Source organism: Rhinatrema bivittatum, chromosome 5 (genome assembly GCF_901001135.1).
Source record: "Rhinatrema bivittatum chromosome 5, aRhiBiv1.1, whole genome shotgun sequence".
Classification (NCBI taxonomy): domain Eukaryota; kingdom Metazoa; phylum Chordata; class Amphibia; order Gymnophiona; family Rhinatrematidae; genus Rhinatrema; species Rhinatrema bivittatum.
In genome coordinates, this window is record NC_042619.1 from 52,827,525 (window position 1) to 52,848,122 (window position 20,598).

Genomic DNA, 20,598 nt, shown 5'->3' on the forward strand with positions numbered 1-20,598 from the left:
CCTGAAGAGGCCGGGTGTAAGGGCAACAACCATGCTAGTGTTGCTAGCTATTGAAATTATTACGAAGCTTTGTGGTTAAGACATGGAAAGGAATGGGGGAGCTAAATCTGAACTAAATAAATAGAGGATCTAGTAGGCTCATCTACCCAAGACTGTGGACTACATATAAGGAGGACAAGTCTTGATAAGGAGTGATATCTTACAAGTTCTTATGCTCTACAGCTGGCAATGTGGACAGGAATAACTGGGCAGACTGGATGAATCAGTTGGTCTTTCAGTCACCTACTAAGTTACTACAACAATGAAATGTATTTCATCTGCCAGGACAGTTGGATAGATCAACTAATGCCTTTAGAAAGGATGTCAGATGGATCTACCAAATGGTTTAGTGATGGTGTCAAGTGCTGTCATGTAGGAGATCAAGAATTGACTCCTAGGTCCGGCTTCTGCTCCTTGGGCAGGCCAGAGCTAGGAGAGGTAGTCCCAGACATTGAGTCACAAAAGCACCTAATAAAACTCAGGCATACCAGGTTCTGGAGGGAACTATAATCTGTGACCCCTGGCTGGATGACTGTCATAACAATGGTTGGGCTAGATCGAAAGGGGGGATTTAATAATGAAGGAAAAAAACAGGAGTTGTTGCGAATGAAGACTCATGGTACCACAGCCCCAGTAAAGGTCAGTTCCAACTGGGTGGGAACTCCAAAAGGAACAAGAGGAAAGAGACCAGGGATTGTGTTATTTTATTATAATGTTAATCGTCACCTTTGTATGTTGCTATTTTATGTTTATTCACCATCTTGAACTTTTGGAAGGGTAGTTCATAAGTTACATAAACAGGAAGAGGGGCTATGGGGGGAGAGGTAAGGGAATAGAAGAGAGAGGGGCCATGGGAGGAATAAGAGAGAAAAGGATTTTGGAGACTAGGAGGGAGAGGTACTAGGAAAGATCCACTGGGGTATAGGAGGAAGACTGCTCAGGAAGGGGGGCTATGGGGATGGATGGTAAGAGGAGGGAGAGGAGCAAATCCTAGATGGACTCCTCTCCCAAGATTTTGCCCTGAGCCCACCCAAGTTAACTTTGGGCCCTGCCAAAATATTAGTCCTGTCTAGGCCACTGAAACTGACAGGTAAAAGATTTTGTTCAATACATTTTTAATGACTGCAAAGGGAAAAAACAGTAAAAGGCCGGATCTGGTTTTAATCTCTGTGGTAAGAAATACTTTACCACACTTGATAAAGTTAAAGTTAAATAAAGGAAAGTGCGATAATCTTGAGCTCCGCTTCAGTAAAATAATTCTTTGGAACAAAATTCATGCAAAATATTTTTATTGTCAAAAGGCTCCTTTTGTCAAGTCTTAAACAGGTCAATCATCTGTGCGCTCCCCAACATGGTTCCATGTGTCGCCGTAGGTTGCATCGGGAGGGACAAGAAGTGACACGGCTTAAACTGTCACTACACTTTTCTGAATGCTTTAATTGTTTGAATTGTTATATTTTCCTTTATTTAACTTTAATTTCTGTGATGATATCACTAGAGAAACCTATTTCTAGTCTGGACAAGCTAGAAACAGATGCAAGTGGTTTTAAACTTATTTAATTAAAGGCCACTATACCATTTCTTATGTCTGCAGGAAGCTGTGCATTCATATTTGGATCAAGATTAGGTCAGTCAGCCTGTGTAAAACATGTGGGTTTGCTAAATTAGCTCCAGTACATGGAGTTTGCAGACTAGATTACGTCCACTATTCCCAGTGGATTAAAGCTTTTTTTCAGAATTTGTTTATTAAGATTTTGCAAAAATGCATATAATACTTGCAGAACCAGAACACACTGTCACATTTTACCCCTTTCCCTCTGTAACAACTATTAGAAAATCTTCATACATTGCCAATATATCATTAACAAACATTATTCAAATGCAAACAGTTTAGGGTGCAAATCCTAAATTACTATCACTTTTCAAAAAGTATTCAATTATAAATTGCAAAAGTAATCTGCTATCAATTAAGCAATTTTTTCCTAAAAAAGGAATCCATTGATTCCATTAACAGCAAAAAAAAAAAAGTTAAAAATGTCTCATGTAATTACTTCATGCTTGTTCACATTATTGTATTACAATCCATTGCTTACCAAAGTGATACCACAGTACAGATTATTTATTAAAAATTATTTGTATACCGTTGTTACACCAGGAGGTGGTCAAAGTGGTTTACATAACTTGATTATATACATAATATTAAAAAACAAAAGCAAACAAAATTAAAGACAAAAAAAGACTAAGTAATAAAAAAATTGAATAAAATAAATAAAATTAACTGAAGATTACCTGCACTGTAACAGATTAGGTCATCAATTTTATTCATCCCCCCGCATTTCTGCTTCCTCCCAAACTCCAAGCTATCAACCTCTAACCCCACTATCCCCACATATTCCCATCCCTTCCATCACCTCTCTCACGAGCTCATCCCCCACCAGCACTGTCCCCACACACTCCCATCCCTTCCATCACCTCCCTCACGAGCTCATCCCCCAGCAGCACTGTCCCTACACACTCCCATCCCTTCCATCACCTCCCTCACGAGCTCATCCCCCAGCAGCACTGTCCCCACACACTCCCATCCCCCTTCCATCACCTCCCTCACGAGCTCATCCCTCAACAGCACTGTCCCCACACACTCCCATCCCTTCCATCACCTCCCTCACGAGCTCATCCCCCACCAGCACTGTCCCCACACACTCCCATCCCTTCCATCACCTCCCTCACGAGCTCATCCCCCACCAGCACTGTCCCCATACCCCCACCCCCCTTCCATGACCTCCCTCACGAGCTCATCCCCCAGCAGCACTGTCCCCACACACACCCATCCGTTCCATCACCTCCCTCACGAGCTCATCCCTCAGAAGCACTGTCCCCACACACTCCCATCACCTCCCTCACGAGCTCATCCCGCACCAGCACTGTCCCCGCACTGTCCCCACACACTCCCATCCCTTCCATTACCTCCCTCACGAGCTCATCCCTCAGCAGCACTGTCCCCACATACTCCCATCCCTTCCATCACCTCCCTCACGAGCTCATCCCCCACCAGAACTGTCCCCACACACTCCCATCCCTTCCATCACCTCCCTCACGAGCTCATCCCGCACCAGCACTGTCCCCGCACTGTCCCCACACACTCCCATCCCATCCATCACCTCCCTCATGAGCTCATCCCCCACCAGCACTGTCCCCACACACTCCCATCACCTCCCTCACGAGCTCATCCCCCAGCAGCACTGTCCCCACACACTCCCATCACCTCCCTCACGAGCTCATCCCGCACCAGCACTGTCCCCACACACTCCCATCCCATCCATCACCTCCCTCACGAGCTCATCCCCCACCAGCACTGTACCCACACACTCCCATCCCTTCCATCACCTCCCTCACGAGCTCATCCCCCACCAGCACTGTCCCCATACCCCCACCCCCCTTCCATGACCTCCCTCACGAACTCATTCCCCACCAGCACTATCCCCACACACTCCCATCCCTTCCATCACCTCCCCCACGAGCTCATCCCCCAGCAGCACTGTCCCCACACACTCTCATCCCTTCCATCACCTCCCTCACGAGCTCATCCCCCAGCAGCACTGTCCCCACACACACCCATCCATTCCATCACCTCCCTCACGAGCTCATCCCTCAGCAGCACTGTCCCCACACACTCCCATCACCTCCCTCACGAGCTCATCCCGCACCAGCACTGTCCCCGCACTGTCCCCACACACTCCCATCCCTTCCATCACCTCCCTCACGAGCTCATCCCTCAGCAGCACTGTCCCCACACACTCCCATCCCTTCCATCACCTCCCTCACGAGCTCATCCCCCACCAGAACTGTCCCCACACACTCCCATCCCTTCCATCACCTCCCTCACGAGCTCATCCCGCACCAGCACTGTCCCCGCACTGTCCCCACACACTCCCATCCCATCCATCACCTCCCTCATGAGCTCATCCCCCACCAGCACTGTCCCCACACACTCCCATCACCTCCCTCACGAGCTCATCCCCCAGCAGCACTGTCCCCACACACTCCCATCACCTCCCTCACGAGCTCATCCCGCACCAGCACTGTCCCCACACACTCCCATCCCATCCATCACCTCCCTCACGAGCTCATCCCCCACCAGCACTGTACCCACACACTCCCATCCCTTCCATCACCTCCCTCACGAGCTCATCCCCCACCAGCACTGTACCCACACACTCCCATCCCTTCCATCACCTCCCTCACGAGCTCATCCCCACCAGCACTGTCCCCACACACTCCCATCACCTCCCTCACGAGCTCACCCCCCACAAGCACTGTCCCCACACACTCCCATCCCTTCCATCACCTCCCTCACGAGCTCATCCCCCACCAGCACTGTCCCCACACACTCCCATCCCTTCCATCACCTCCCTCATGAGCACATCCCCCAGCAGCACTGTCCCCACACACTCCCATCCCTTCCATCACCTCCCTCACGAGCACATCCCCCAGCAGCACTGTCCCCACACACTCCCATCACCTCCCTCACGAGCTCATCCCCCACCAGCACTGTCCCCACACACTCCCATCCCTTCCATCCCTCACGAGCTCATCCCCCAGCAGCACTTTCCCCACACACTCCCATCCCTTCCATCACCTCCCTCAGGAGCTCATCCCCCACCAGCACTATCCCCACACCCCCATCCCCCCTTCCATCACCTCCTTCACGAGCTCATCCCCCAGCAGCACTGTCCCCAAACACTCCCATCCCTTCCATCACCTCTCTCACGAGCTCATCCCTCAGCAGTACTGTCCCCACACACTCCCATCCCTTCCATCTCCTCCCTCACGAGCTCATCCCCCACCAGAACTGTCCCCACACACTCCCATCCCTTCCATCACCTCCCTCACGAGCTCATCCCGCACCAGCACTGTCCCCGCACTGTCCCCACACACTCCCATCCCATCCATCACCTCCCTCATGAGCTCATCCCCCACCAGCACTGTCCCCACACACTCCCATCACCTCCCTCACGAGCTCATCCCCCAACAGCACTGTCCCCACACACTCCCATCACCTCCCTCACGAGCTCATCCCGCACCAGCACTGTCCCCACACACTCCCATCCCATCCATCACCTCCCTCACGAGCTCATCCCCCACCAGCACTGTACCCACACACTCCCATCCCTTCAATCACCTCCCTCACGAGCTCATCCCCCACCAGCACTGTACCCACACTCCCATCCCTTCCATCACCTCCCTCACGAGCTCATCCCCCACCAGCACTGTCCCCACACACTCCCATCACCTCCCTCACGAGCTCACCCCCAAGCACTGTCCCCACACACTCCCATCCCTTCCATCACCTCCCTCACGAGCTCATCCCCCACCAGCACTGTCCCCACACACTCCCATCCCTTCCATCACCTCCCTCATGAGCACATCCCCCAGCAGCACTGTCCCCACACACTCCCATCCCTTCCATCACCTCCCTCACGAGCACATCCCCCAGCAGCACTGTCCCCACACACTCCCATCACCTCCCTCACGAGCTCATCCCCCACCAGCACTGTCCCCACACGCTCCCATCCCTTCCATCCCTCACGAGCTCATCCCCCAGCAGCACTTTCCCCACACACTCCCATCCCTTCCATCACCTCCCTCACGAGCTCATCCCCCACCAGCACTATCCCCACACACTCCCATCCCTTCCATCACCTCCCTCATGAGCTCATCCCACACTAGCATGAGCTCATCACGCACCACATACTCCCATCCCTTCCATCTCCTCCCTCACGAGTACATCCCCCACCAGCACTATCCCCACACCCCCATCCCCCCTTCCATCACCTCCCTCACGAGCTCACCCCCCACCAGCACTGTCCCCACACACTCCCATCCCTTCCATCACCTCCTTCATGAGCTCATCCCCCAGCAGCACCCAGAAACCGGCATGCACTGGGAAATTACCTCTCGCACTTCTTCATCCTCTTCTGTAGCATTCGTCCTTCTTGTCTCCCTAAATCGTCGAACCTAGACCATAGCAAAGCCCAGGAGGAGGAAGAGGAGAACAACAAATTATTCTCTGCACCTTTACTCTTTTCAAGGTATTTATTCCGGTATGGTAATACCACTTGCGCTTAGATGGTACTGGATCCAATTAAGAGTAAAGAAAACTTCCTGAAGGATCAGGTCGAATTAGTTGAAGAAAGGCCAAGTTGAAATGCTCCTGGTGGGTGAACAGTACTAAACTACATTGCTCACTCCCTCTTGCCAGGGAAAATAGAAACTTTTCAATAAAATGATCTTTACTTTTCCTTTCTAGGCAGAGCCATAGCTGCCCTCACTCATAGCTACTGAGCATTTTCTGCATGCTGAAAGGACCAAATGTTCAGAAAAAAGCACCTTTTAGTCCAAAAGTTAGCCAAAAGCAGTTGGAAACATGACATTCTAGATAAGCCTTGGTTCAAACACCCCCCCTCCCGCCCCCATGCATTTTGTTGAAAAGTAGAAATGGCTGACATCGTCCTCCCTCTCCCCCACCCAAGAGGATCTATCTTCATGCAAAGTTTGGTAGACCTAGGGTTCAGGCGGGAGGGAGAAAGAGACACAAAGAAGCCACACCACACACCATCTGAAAAGCCTCTGGCATTTGCAAACCAATCGCTAATTTTCTGGAGACTAATGCTGGCAGTGTCTGTTCAATATCTTACGTGGTGCAGTGTGCCAAGTTTGGTGCAGAAGTTTCCCCATAGACCTGCCTGGCCCCTCATTCACATCTAGGCAAAAGGTCTCTCCGCTAATGGTTTTAAGTCACATTTCCTTAGGGAACAATAGTTTAATCCCCATAATTACCTAAAGCCTGGCTTCAAACTGGGCTGCTTTGAAACTGAAAATAAGAAAATACTGTGTGCAATGCCCCGCAGCTAAATCTCATAAACAGAATTCGGTAACTTAGGACCCCTTTTGAAAACCTGAAAAATAAATTCTCTGTTAACAGAAATCCAAGGTGACATGGAGGCTCCAGGAAGTTTTAAGTATGGAATGCTATTTCTACGTGCCAGAAAAACAGCTTTATTATTTTTCTGATATTTTCTCTTCAGTACACCTTTTCTTCTGTAGGCTTTCATTTCTCTACTCTGTTCTGTTCCTGCTGCTGGAGGATTTTTACAAATGCACGCTAGGTTCTTGAAAATACTGGTGAAGCCAAACTGGACATCTCCTCATCCCCCAGCCTCCGGAGTTAAGAACGTACAATTCAAATGGGTTTACATTAGGACACCCTCTCACTGCCCAGCCTCTGCAGTAAAACACTTACAAGGCAAACAGATACAAAACTGGACATCCCCTGGAGTACAGTGTTTACAAGGCAAATGGGTGAAAAATTAGACATCCCCGCACCGCGGCCCGGTTTCTAATACAGCACGGCTTTTTGGACTGCTTGGGCAATGCCCCAACCACAAGTTTGCAACTGGACACAACATAATCAGCATTTTGCTCACTGTATTAGAATCACGATTAAGTGAAATACTGTAATCATTTCTTAGACTTCATAAAATTCAGTTCGCAAAATCTAAAGGCCAGATTTTAAAAAGGCCTGCGCGCATTTTACAACAGGCCCAGCCACGCACGTATCCCCCGATAAACACCGAAGTGCTGGCCTGTCTGAAAGGGGCAGGCCAGGGGGCATGGTCTGGGCAGGGAGGAGCAGGGCAGGCAGGGACAGCGCCATTAGACGCTGTCCCAGGGAAGCGCACACCAGCAGCCGGCCAGCGCATGGAAGATACTGCTCCTCCAAATTAGAAGTATGTATTGAAACAAAAAAATAGGGGATAGCTAGGGATAGTTTAGGGGAAAAGGGAGGACAGGTAGGTAGGGGTATAGGAATTAGGCAAAGGCCTGATTGCGTCGCCGCGAGTACTTTAGAATATTCTCCCCTCCTGCTTGTGCGAGTCGCGGGCCATCCACACATGTGCACGCGAATATCGCATTTTATAACATGCGCGTGGCGACATGCGCATATTATAAAATAATAGCGTCCATGTGTGCATGCGACACTCGTTTTAAAATCTACCTTTGCTTCGGGAATTCACACGAGTTTTCAACAGGCTACTCACGAACCCAGCAAAAACGGTGCAGACAATTTGCTAGGTCAAACCACGGCCTCCATTCCCTCCCAGGGCACCCTGCCATGCACCTGCAGAGAGGCTCTGACACGTGCCCTGCAAGCGCCGGAGCAGCGGTAATCCCAAACTCACCTCCTCGTCAATTTTCTCTTCCTCAATGCGGCGCTCTTTCAGGAACCTCTGGGTCTTTTCCAGCTGGAACTTTACCAGCTCCTCTATGGCGTCTTTCTCCTCTTTATCCACAAACTCTTGCACGGCCTCCCCCATGCCCCTTTCAGTGAGCAGGGATAGCTGGACATTCTGGGAGAGAAAGAGCAGACGACAACAGATCATCCGTTTGCTGGGGTGAGGCAGGGGGGACTGCATTCCTCAGTCACACAGCCAGCCAAACCTACTTTTTACCATGAACATAAAAAACTTTTAAGAAAGTTGCATTAAAACAAACATAATTTATTTATTTATTTAAAATCTTTTCTATACCATCGTTCAGTATATTACCGTCACAACGGTTTACATAGAGGCACATATAGTAAATTATACATGTATATGTTCATATTGGTAGTGGAGGTGCCTTATAAGCTCGGTAACATAGTTTCATAATAAAGGCTATATGTTCAGTGATGTTTAATCTGACCTATGACTACAATAAGGACTGTTAATTTATACATTCAATTAAGGGTGTAGTAAACAAACCATGACGTACATACATATAATGTGCTAGTGTTGTATAAAGATTTTGTGTGTACAGCTTTCAGCGTTTCTCTCTTTCTCGCTCTCTTTGTGAAAAGGCTTCTCTAAAGAGCCATGTCTTTAGGCTCTTTTTGAAAGTCTTGAAATCTCTCTGTAATCTTACCTATGTGGGCATGGTGTTCCATAGTATCGGCCCGGCCAATGATAGTGCTCTTTCTCTGACTTGTGTTAGTTTTGCAGTTTTTACTGAGGGGATGGTTAGGAGAGCTTTGTTGGCAGATCTCAGGTTCCTGTGTGGGACATGGACGCGGAGTGCTGTGTTTAGCCATTCAGCTTTCTCGTCATGGATTAGCTTATGTATAGTGCAAAGGGTTTTATATTTTACCCTGTATTCAATTGGCAGCCAGTGTAGTTCAGCCAGTGTTTCAGTGATATGATCTCTTTTTCTTTTGCCTGTTAAAAGTCTTGCGGCTGAGTTTTGGAATATTTGGAGTGGTCTTATTGTCGTGTATGGTAATCCTAATAGTAGGGCATTACAGTAGTCGGTGCTGCAAATATTAAAGCTTGTAGGACAGTTCGGAAGTTAGTTTGATTTAGTAACGGTTTAAGTTTTCTGAGGACCATTAGTTTGGCATATCCTTCTTTGACTTTTAATGATATGTGTTGCTTGAGGTTGAGTTCAGTCTCTATTATTACACCGAGGTTCCGTACTTTCTCGGCTATTTCAATTTTCTGATTGTTTTTTTAGTAGTATCGGAGATTGGATGACTGTCATGTTTTTTCGTTCAAGATGGAGGAATTCGGTTTTTTGTATGTTAATGACTAGCTCCATTTGATTTAGTAGTTGTTTAATGATGTCAAGGTACATGATTGCTAGGTTTAGTGTTTTTTCTAGTGAGTCTTCGATTGGTAGTAATATTTGAATATCATCCGCGTATATGTAGTGTATAATACCCATGCCCGCTAGCACATGGCATAGTGGAAGTAGGTAGATATTAAAGAGTGTGGCGGAGAGTGCTGATCCTTGTGGTACTCCAGTTACTAGATTTATTTTCTCTGACAATGTGTTTTTTATTTGAACTTGATAATATCTGTTACTTAGGTATGATCTGAACCAAGCTTTAGTTTTTTCCTTTAATCCAATTTCGTCAAGTCTTTTTAGCAATATGTCATGATTTACTGTGTCAAAGGCAGAGGATAGGTCAAGCATTAGAAGGATGTAATGTTTACCGTTGTCAAAACCTCTCATTATGCTGTCAGTCAATGAGAGAAGTAAGGTTTCGGTGCTGTAATGTTTGCGAAATCCGTGCTGTGATGGGTACAGTATATTATTGTTGTCTAGGTGTTCAGCTAATTGTTTCTGAACGATTTTTTCTATTAATTTTGCTATTAGTGGCAGATTTGATACTGGTCTGTAATTACTCAGTATGAGTGGGTCACTGTTCTTTTTCTTTATTATTGGTTTAATTATTGCTCCTTTTAGGATATCTGGAAGGGATCCTTCCTCTAAGGAGAGGTTTATGATTTTTGTTAATGTAGGGGAGACTATGTTAGCTAATTTTTTGATGTCGTTAGTTGGTATGGTGTCAATTATATGTAGGGCTGGGTTTATCTTTTTTAGTATGTTTTCAACTTCAGTTTCTGTTGTTTCCTCAAATGTGGCCCAATGTGCACTGTCCCTTGTGTGCATTTTGATTTCTTGTTTTGTTGTGTTTGGGATTTTATTTTTCAGGTTTCTAATTTTGTCATCGAAGTAATGAGCTATATCATTACATTTGTTTTCAGGTAACTCTGTGGGAACTTCTGCTGAGTCATTGGTAAGGTTTTTGACTATGGTGAATAACGTTCTAGGATTGTTTGAGAACTTTTCAATTTTTGTCCTATAGTACTGTTTTTTGGCATCAAGGATTGTTTGTTTATAGTAGGCTAGATGTTTTCTATATCTAGATAGGTTTTCATTGGTTTTGTGTTTCTTCCAGTCTTTTTCTTTTTTTCTCAGATTTTGTTTGATTTCTTTTATTTTTTGGTTGTACCATGGGTTTGCTTGTTTTGGTTCTTTGATGAGGGTGTGTTTCATCGGGTTGATTTCGTCTGTTAGTTTATTCATTGTTTCTGTCCATGTTTTTGTTGCTGAGTGGGCATCTTTGAACTCAAATTCTGTTAGTTTTTCGTCTAGTTCGTTTCCTAATGTTTCAATGTTGAATGGCGGTCTGTATTTAAATTCTTTGCACGGTGCAAAGAAAGGTTTGTTTGGTTTTTTTTGCAACAAAGCGCTTGGTGAGTTTACTAAGAAAAACTATGAGTAACTAAAAACAAGGGAACTCTTGGCAGAAGGCGCAGTCTTCTGCCAAGAGTTGATTCTTTTTCTTCTTTTAAAAGGTTGTTACCCCTGATGAAACTGCAAGTTATGCAGCGAAACACCGGCCGCTGTCAGGAAGTTTGTTACAGACATTTACCGGGACACTGGGACATTGTTTATCATTTTCCAACAGCAATTGTTATCTAAAAAAAACCTCTTTAGGCTTTTTAGCCCATATTAACAACAGTCAGGCTTCACGGCCGGGTAAGAGCTATAAATGAAGAATAGACCGGACGGTTTGACCCGGTGAGGTTAGACACATCGCCAGGCTTGCAGATGCGGCTCTTACCTTAAGACAAAACTCTTCTAAGTTTTCAAAAATGTTTTTGTTGCGCGCCTTATGTGATTTATAATTGTTAGAAGAGGTGCCTTTTGTGGTTATTTGGTTTTGATTTTTTAGGACCTATTGAATGCTCTTTGTGTTGGGATTTGACCAGGAAATAATGGGCCATCTGCTCACCTTATTATCATGCTGGACTAGAAATAACTGTTGTGAAAAATAACAGTACAAATAATTCTTTTACAGGCTGTTCTATATTAAAGAAAAAGCTACACACAACCAGTGACTTTTACACTCACCACTAAGGAGGAACCATACCACTAAAATTCAATAGGCCTTCCCGCCCCCCCCCCCCCCCCACCCCACTCTCTAATGGCAGGCTGACTCTCTTACTATGGTGTGAGAATGTGTATGCACAATTTCAGTTCAAATCCATCCAGCTGTAACTTAATTGCAAGGCCATTTTCAGGCAATTACAATGGAAGTCCTAATTTTTTTCTTTTTAAGGAAAAGATGATTAAGTACTTCACAAAATGTGAAAACATGATTACATGTTTGCTGCTTCACTTGAAAAGTAAAAAAGAAAAAATGCTTTCCACTTTCTACTATAGGCAGATGGATGAAAAATCATTCTCCGAACTGGATCCTCCAGAAAATGTCATCTTTCAATTATCAGCCATGTTGCAAGTTTAGAAAAGGTTGACCAGCCCATCCATCTGCACAGAAGCAGGTTAATGGAGCGACCAGTTGCAAAACCTGCTGTGGCTTTTTAGGTAGGTGAAGCCCCAGTAAGAAGGCATCCCAGTCATGAGAAACCTCCAATCTGATGGCTGCACCCTATTTCAGCTCTGACGCAGTTACTATGGACAGCACGAAGGAAGCCTCCAGTAATCACAAAAGAGAGGCCATAACAGCTCAAACAATGGAAGGGGGAAGAGGATAGAGAAAGGGGTGGAACTAGGGAGCAGTATGGAGGTGGAGACAGGGGAGGCCTCCCTGCGTGAGTGGGAGGAAGGGACTTGTTCTGATAAGCCTCCGCCTCTTTTTTGCAGAGTGTTGTAAGGAGCTGGACTTTATTCCCTCAGCAGGAAGACCTGCTTTTCCCCCTGTTTAGCAGCAAAGGGCAAATGAGATATTATTTTGAAGTCAGGAATACTGGAAAGATTAGAACACATACAATGAAACAGCTCTTCAATATTAGCTTTCCTTATTAGGTCAAAGCAAAGCTGGCCATAAATATGGCTGATACCTTGAATTCAAACTTAAGAGGCATATGTTATTTTAAGAAAGTTGCATGGGTTGCTAAAAATTAAAGAAGTGTGAGAATACTGAAGTAAAATATTTGAAGGGAAAATGATAAATTTTATAAACTACATTAAGAAAAAAAAAAAGATTTAAAAAAACATAGCAAGTTTGCGTACCTGTAAACAAGGTTTTCTGTCGACAGGATGAATCAGTCATAACAAATGGGTGATGTCATCCGATGGCACCAACACAGACCCAGCACTCAGAGCTCAATAAAAATCTTAGAGCATGTACTAGAGCTCTCACATGCGCATGCTCCTCAAAAGGCCCTCAGTCATTTCCAGAGTGTAAGCTTTAGCAAGGAAGTTGACTCTCCAGGGAGGTTCATTCATCCTGCTGACTAAGAAAAACTCTATTTACAGGTAAGCATACTTGCTTTCTCCATCAACAAGAAGACATGAAACAGTCATAACATGTGGGGAGTCCCAAGTAGAAGGTTGCATTGCGAAACAAGGCAGAGCTCACCAGTGGAGAATGGACTACTAGGTGAACAAGCTGCACAGAAATGCTTGTCCAAAGTTACTCTCCTCAGGACATGTTGTCTAGACAGTAGTGGGGCATAAAGATGTGGATTGATGACCAAGTAACAGCTCTGCAGATGTCTTTAATGGCAGTTGCAATGAGATGAGCCAGTGAAGTCACCATGGCTCTCATCTGATGAGTCTTGACAGAGTCCAGCGCATAACAGGGTGCTAGCCAATTAAACAGCAAACAAAAATCTATTAAAGGTTCTGTCAGTCAAACTTGCACATCTGGAGATGTCCAAAGGGCCTTTTCAGATGATGGACCCCTTTTTGGAATTTGCTTCCTGAGCCACTCCAATTAACAACCTGTTTCAGAACATTTCGAAAAGCCCTGAAAGCACATCTGTTCAAATTAGCCTTCGGCCATGAAGCTTTAACATAACTGATTGTTCTCTCCCTGTGGAAGCTGGGTTATATTGATCTCTATATTTTATCAGGGGTTTTTTTGGGGTTTTTTTTTTAATTTGTTGTGATTTTATTATGAATGTTTTTATATGTAGTCCGCCATGAACATTTGCGATGTGTACACACAATAAGTCCTTTTAAATACATAAATAAGGGATGTCTGCATCTCAAATTTACTGCTTTGGTCCTCACATGGCTCCTTTCAGGGGACTCCAACTGGAAATGGAATCATCACTATCCAATTACGTAGGTACTGGAATACACAAACTTCCTGCCAATGAAGCTGTGAAACAATGACTGCTAGGCATTTTGTGAACACACGGAGAGCTACCAAGAGGTCAAAGGAAAGTACTTTGTATTGGTGATGAGGTAAGTGGGAATAATGGGAATCTGTGCAAAAGCATTTTTCAGATTCAGTGCGCACATCCAATCCCTTGGAGAAGAACTGTCTGGAGGAAATTCATTTTGAACCTCTCTCAAACCAACAATCTGCTCAGTTTCCATAAATCCAGAACAGGCTTCAATCCCCTCGACTTCTTGGGAATTAGAAAATACCAGGAATAGAATCCCTAGCCACATTTCTGGGAAACTCAATCACTGTTTGTTGAAGGAGAGGTGCTACTTCCAGCTGTAGTTGAACAGACAGAGAGATCAGAACTGAAGACTGATATCTGCTGGGTCAGTGGAGGGCAAGAGAGGTATTCCACAATTTTCAGGTCAAACCTGCCCTTGGATCCATTCCGGAAGGAAGCACCCTTTCCCCTCTCATCAGATGAGGAGGAGTGACTCACAAACATTGAAAAATGGTCCCAGGCTTAGACTGTGACTGCTGCTGGGCCTCTAGTTGACACCTTTCCTCTACTGACTTCTAGGAGGCAGCTGCTAGAGAAAGGGAGGAGCTTAATGATGTTGAAAACAGAGGAAAGGACATCTTTGGAAGGGCCAACTGGTCCCCTGCTGCTGCTGACAATGGCTGCAGGGAGAATTGATGCTTCTTAATCAAAGCTACCATCTCCTATATGTTATCCATGAACAGGTTGCCCCCTGTACATGGTACATCCACCAAACAGAAAGGCCACTCACTCGCAACTACATGAGCCTTTGTGCTCCTACAGAAGCAGCTGAATTTCTGGCTACAGCGTTGAAAGCTTCACATATGGAGCAGATAAGATAAGAACATAAGAACATAAGAAATTGCCATGCTGGGTCAGACCAAGGGTCCATCAAGCCCAGCATCCTGTTTCCAACAGAGGCCAAAACCAGGCCACAAGAACCTGGCAATTACCCAAACACTAAGAAGATCCCATGCTACTGATGCAATTAATAACAGTGGCTATTCCCTAAGTAAACTTGATTAATAGCCGTTAATGGACTTCTCCGCCAAGAACTTATCCAAACCTTTTTTGAACCCAGCTACACTAACTGCACTAACCACATCCTCTGGCAACAAATTCCAGAGCTTTATTGTGCGTTGAGTGAAAAAGAATTTTTTCTGATTAGTCTTAAATGTGCTACTTGCTAACTTCATGGAACGCCCCTAGTCCTTCTATTATTCGAAAGTGAAAATAACCGAGTCACATCTACTCGTTCAAGACCTCTCATGATCTTAAAAGACCTCTATCATATCTCCCCTCAGCCGTCTCTTCTCCAAGCTGAACAGACCTAACCTCTTCAGCCTTTCCTCATAGGGGAGCTGTTCCATCCCTTTTATCATTTTGGTTGCCCTTCTCTGTACCTTCACCATCGCAACTATATCTTTTTTGAGATGTGGCGACCAGAATTGTACACAGTATTCAAGGTGTGGTCTCACCATGGAGCGATATAGAGGCATTATGACATTTTCCGTTCTATTAACCATTCCCTTCCTAATAATTCCTAACATTCTATTTGCTTTTTTGACTGCTGCAGCACACTGAGCTGACGATTTTAAAGTATTATCCACTATGATGCCTAGATCTTTTTCCTGGGTGGTAGCTCCTAATATGGAACCTAACATCGTGTAACTACAGAAATGGTTATTTTTCCCTATATGCAACACCTTGCACTTGTCCACATTAAATTTCATCTGCCATTTGGATGCCCAATCTTCCAGTCTTGCAAGGTCCTCCTGCAATGTAGCACAGTCTGCTTGTGATTTAACTACTCTGAATAATTTTGTATCATCTGCAAATTTGATAACCTCACTCGTCGTATTACTTTCTAGATCATTTATATATATATTGAAAAGCACCGGTCCAAGTACAGATCCCTGAGGCACTCCACTGTTTACCCTTTTCCACTGAGAAAACTGACCATTTAATCCTACTCTCTGTTTCCTGTCTTTTAACCAGCTTGTAATCCACGAAAGGACATCGCCTCCTAACCCATGACTTTTTAGTTTTCGTAGAAGCCTCTCATGAAGGACTTTGTCAAACGCCTTCTGAAAATCCAAATACACTACCATCTACCGGTTCACTTTTATCCACATGTTTATTAACCCCTTCAAAAAAATGAAGCAGATTTGTTAGGCAAGACTTCCCTTGGGTAAATCCATGTTGACTATGTTCCATTAAATCATGAAACATAGAAACATAGAAATGACGGCAGAAGAAGACCAAATGGCCCATCCAGTCTGCCCAGCAAGCTTCCCTCATTTCTTCTCCCATACTTATCTGTTTCTCTTAGCTCTTTGTTCTAATTCCCTTCCACCCCCGCCATTAATGTAGAGAGCGGTGATGGAGCTGCATCCAAGTGAAATATCTAGCTTGATTAGTTAGAGGTAGTAGGGGTAGTAACCGCCGCAATAAGCAAGCTACACCCATGCTTATTTGTTTTTACCCAGATTATGTTATACAGCCCTTATTGGTTGTTTATCTTCTCCCCTGCCGTTGAAGCAGGGAGCTATGCTGGATATGCGTGAGGTATCAGTTTTTTTCTTCTCCCCTGCCGTTGAAGCAGAGAGCTATGCTGGATATGCATCGAAAGTGAAGTATCAGGCACATTTGGTTTGGGGTAGTAACCGCCGTAACAAGCCAGCTACTCCCCGCTTATTTCTATATGCTTTACAATTTTGTTCATGAGAATAGTTTCCACTATTTTTCCCGGCACTGAAGTCAGGCTCACTGGTCTATAGTTACCCGGATCGCCCCTGGAGCCTTTTTTAAATATTGGGGTTACATTGGCCAGCCTCCAGTCTTCAGGTACAATGGATGATCTTAATGATAGGTTACAAATTTTAACTAATAGATCAGAAATTTCATTTTTGAGTTCCTTCAGAACCCTAGGATGCTTACCATCCCGGTCCAGGTGATTTGCTACTCTTTAGTTTGTCAATCTGGCCTACTACATCTTCCAGGTTCACAGTGATTTCGTTCAGTTCGTCTGAGTCATCACCCCTGAAAACCATCTCCGGAACTGGTTTCTCCCCAACATCCTCATTGGTAAACACGGAGGCAAAGAATTAATTTAGTCTTTCTGCAATGGCCTTATCTTCCCTAAGAGCCCCTTTAACCCCTCTGACATCTAATGGTCCAACCGACTCCCTCACAGATTTCTTGCTTTGGATATATTTTAAAAAGTTTTTATTATGAGTTTTTGCCTCTATGGCCAATTTCATTTCAAATTCTCTCTTCGCCTATCTTATCAATGTTTTACACTTAGCTTGACAATGCTTATGTTTTATCCTATTTTCTTCAGATGGATCCTTCTTCCAATTTTTGAAGGATTTATTTTGGCTAAAATAGCCTCTTTCACCTCACCTTTTAACCATGACGATAATCGTTTTGCCTTCCTTCCACCTTTCTTAATGTGCAGAATACTTATGGACTGTGCCTCTAGGATTGTATTTTTAAACAATGTCCATGCCTGTTGACACTTTTAACCTTTGCAGCTGCACCTTTCAGTTTTTTTCTATTTTTCTCATTTTATCAAAGTTTCCCTTTTTAAAATTTAGTGTTAGAGCTGCAGATTTACTTATTGTCCCCCTTCCAGTTATTAGTTTAAATTTGATCATGTTATGAACACTGTTGCCAAATGGCCCCACCACCATTACTGCTCACATTCTTCCATGACTCGAAGGAACGCTACATGATCTAGGTCAGACAATTTCATCAAAGGTTTCAGCTTTTGCACACATTTGTAAAATACTACATCATATACAACTGATGAGCTGTAATCTGAGCACTAACATGGATCTCAGAAAGACTTTCTTGCCAGAAGGCATGTAAGAATGATTCTGGGTGCATTTCATACGCTTCAACACCCTTCACCACCACTGCAGTGTGGTGCACTAGCTGGACTCTATACTTCAGATCAAGCTTTTGAGCCACCAGAAGACATGTCAGAGCCTGCCATATCCTCATTTGCATATCACTGATGAGGTTACGCACTGGAACAGATGCAGAGATTAGCATGACATGCCAAGAGGACTGACCACATCCTGGAGCGTGCACTCCACAGCAATGGGCTGACAACACCCTGGTCGGCTTGGGATCTGGATAGAACAAATGATACAGCCCCAGAAAAATCTTCTGCACCATGAAGGATGATAGCACTTACAGTCAGGGAGACCTTGTCTAAGCTTCTTAGGATGGATCCACTGTAGCAGAGCCCTGTGCCAATCACAGTAGTTTCCTCAGCGCCAAGGGAGACAGCCATGGAGGGAATCCCTCATGTTGCTTAGCTGCTCTTATGAGCTCCTCATTTGGCACAAAAGTCTTCCAAGTCTCGCTCAAGTCATGATCTGTATTGGATCCAAGAGATGGTACTACTACGGGGGGAGAATTCTCTCTGACTTACAGGAATGAGGAGAAGCAGGATCCTGCTTTGACTTCATGTGGTGTCAAAAATCCAGTGCCGCCGTGCTCTGGGAGGAGGAGCTGCTCCACTGTCTGGCCTCCCTCCAAGGCATCGGGCTCTTATCTGACAGCATCTTCTGCAGGCCTGTATCTTCCAGGCTTGGTACTGATGTGCCCTCATGGACATCAAGCCACAACTACAATAGTTAGAAGAGTCATGATCTGGACCTAAGCAGCGATAGCAGACAGAATAGGTACATGTAATGGGCATCCTTGTCCACATACACATGCATTAGAAGAGCTGCCAGCAGGCTTCTTGGCCTTGGATTTCTACATTTTTTTTTAATAGAACTGAAAAGTTCTGTCAAGGAACACATGGCTGTGGTAATTTGAAGGTGAAACAGTACCCCAAACATGCTCTTTTCAGAGACTGGTTTTAGAAAACAAGCCAATAAAGCACGAGGTTGGCACAGAGAAATTTCAAGCAAGAAAATGTTTACAGTTTTTCTATTCCGTAGTATGGAAGTATGTGATAATTGAGGTTAGTATTTGAGAGAAGTCCCAACAATAGGCCTCAATTTAGTTTGACAGCTAATTATCAATCCTAGATAGGGGAATGGGGGACCTTTATGAACAAAGGGAATTAAAGTATGGGGGAAGATATTCATGCCTAGAAACCAGTTATCCAAGCTAGCAACCAAGGGAGGGTACTAGTACATTCATTATTTCTGCTATACTGTTACTAAATTTCAACTTTTGGATCAAGAACATGCTTGCAAGTGGAGTCACGTACTTGTACTTGATAGCCTAGGGAAAGTTATTTGAAAAATGGTATTAAGAGCTGCCTTAGGTCTAAAGCAGCAATTGACAGAGAATGGAGTAAGAGCAAGAAAAAAAACAGAGCGAAAAGCAAGCAATCAAACACAAATGTTAAGAAAAGGAAAAATGTTTGGTGCTCAAAAATTATCACCACAAAACATTTCAAAGCACCTCCACAGGTGCTTCTCTTTCTTGGTTACACTGTCCATCTGCTCTCTTCTCCACATCCTGCCTCTGCATTCCACATTCATGCTTCTCAGCTAACCCTTTTCTATCAGAGTCTCTTCCCACTCATCTTTATCCGTGGTGGCCCAGAGCATGCAGCCGCCCCTGCAAAGAGCGGCCCCTCCAGCTAATGAGCAGAGCTGCACCTAGACCTTCACACGTCTAGGTGGGCAAGCTAACCTTTTATGGGCGTGGCCAGAGGCGGAGCAAAGACTGATAATGGAGTGTATAAGCTGGCCCTTCCTCTTCCTGTGCTCTGAATATTTTTTGGACCCTTCTGAAGACATTTTGGAATGTTTTGAAAGTCATGAAATAGTGGACTGTAGATATTTCCCCTATATCTTCCTGTACCACCTGATTACCTCTACCTCCCTGTCTACCCCCCTCCCCATTTGTTAGAATGTTTTAGTCTCCCCTGGCCTCGCAGTACTTGATTGCCTGTCCCTTAGACTCTTGGTGGGGTCACCGTCCCCCGCCTTTCCTGTCCGCACCCTCTATAACATGGGGTCCCTCCTTGCAGTCTTCTTCTTTTACCAATACTTGACTCTCCCCTAACTTGTGCCCTGCTCTCCTTCTTCCTGTGACAATGTTTCTCAGACCATTTCAAGTAATCTTCCTTCTCCTCTGAAAAGGCAGAATATGAAATGAATACAAATAAATATATATTTATATGCTTTTCACCTAGTGGTCCCCCAAACCTCCAGTGGCAAATCAAGCCCTTAATTTAAAAAAAAAAAAAAAATTACTCAACCACACAAACAAAACAAACAAACAAAAAACAAAATAAAGGATTTACCTTCTCTGCAGTTTGAAAATATTGTTTCACCAGGTCCTCTACCCTTAGGGTCATCCCTTCTGAAGCAGACCTGCTAACGAGTTTTCCCAAATTAATCTCTTCATCTCCTGAAAATAAAGCACAAGTTAAATTAAAATGTGCCACACTTGCATGCCTTGACTACTGAACTGAGTCAGATGAATTTTTGACAGAAGTGTGTTTGGTATCTTGAAGGTTAAGAATTAGTTTGTTGAGTGTTCACTATTGCTTTTAGTGTGTACATGGAGAGAATGA

At 44.8% G+C, this 20,598-nt stretch overlaps 1 protein-coding gene across 3 annotated transcripts in view; it reads right to left on the reverse strand.

Moving 5' to 3' along the window:
• MRE11 (MRE11 homolog, double strand break repair nuclease) overlaps nt 1-20,598 on the reverse strand; it is a 204,117-nt gene that overhangs the window by 71,353 nt on the left and 112,166 nt on the right. For all 3 annotated transcript variants that reach the window (XM_029602352.1, XM_029602354.1, XM_029602353.1), the window contains 3 exons: nt 20,326-20,432; nt 8,280-8,447; nt 5,992-6,054 (listed from right to left, as the gene is read on the reverse strand). In XM_029602352.1, coding sequence (XP_029458212.1) covers nt 5,992-6,054; nt 8,280-8,447; nt 20,326-20,432 — 338 coding nt within the window. The remainder of the gene's footprint in view (nt 1-5,991; nt 6,055-8,279; nt 8,448-20,325; nt 20,433-20,598) is intronic.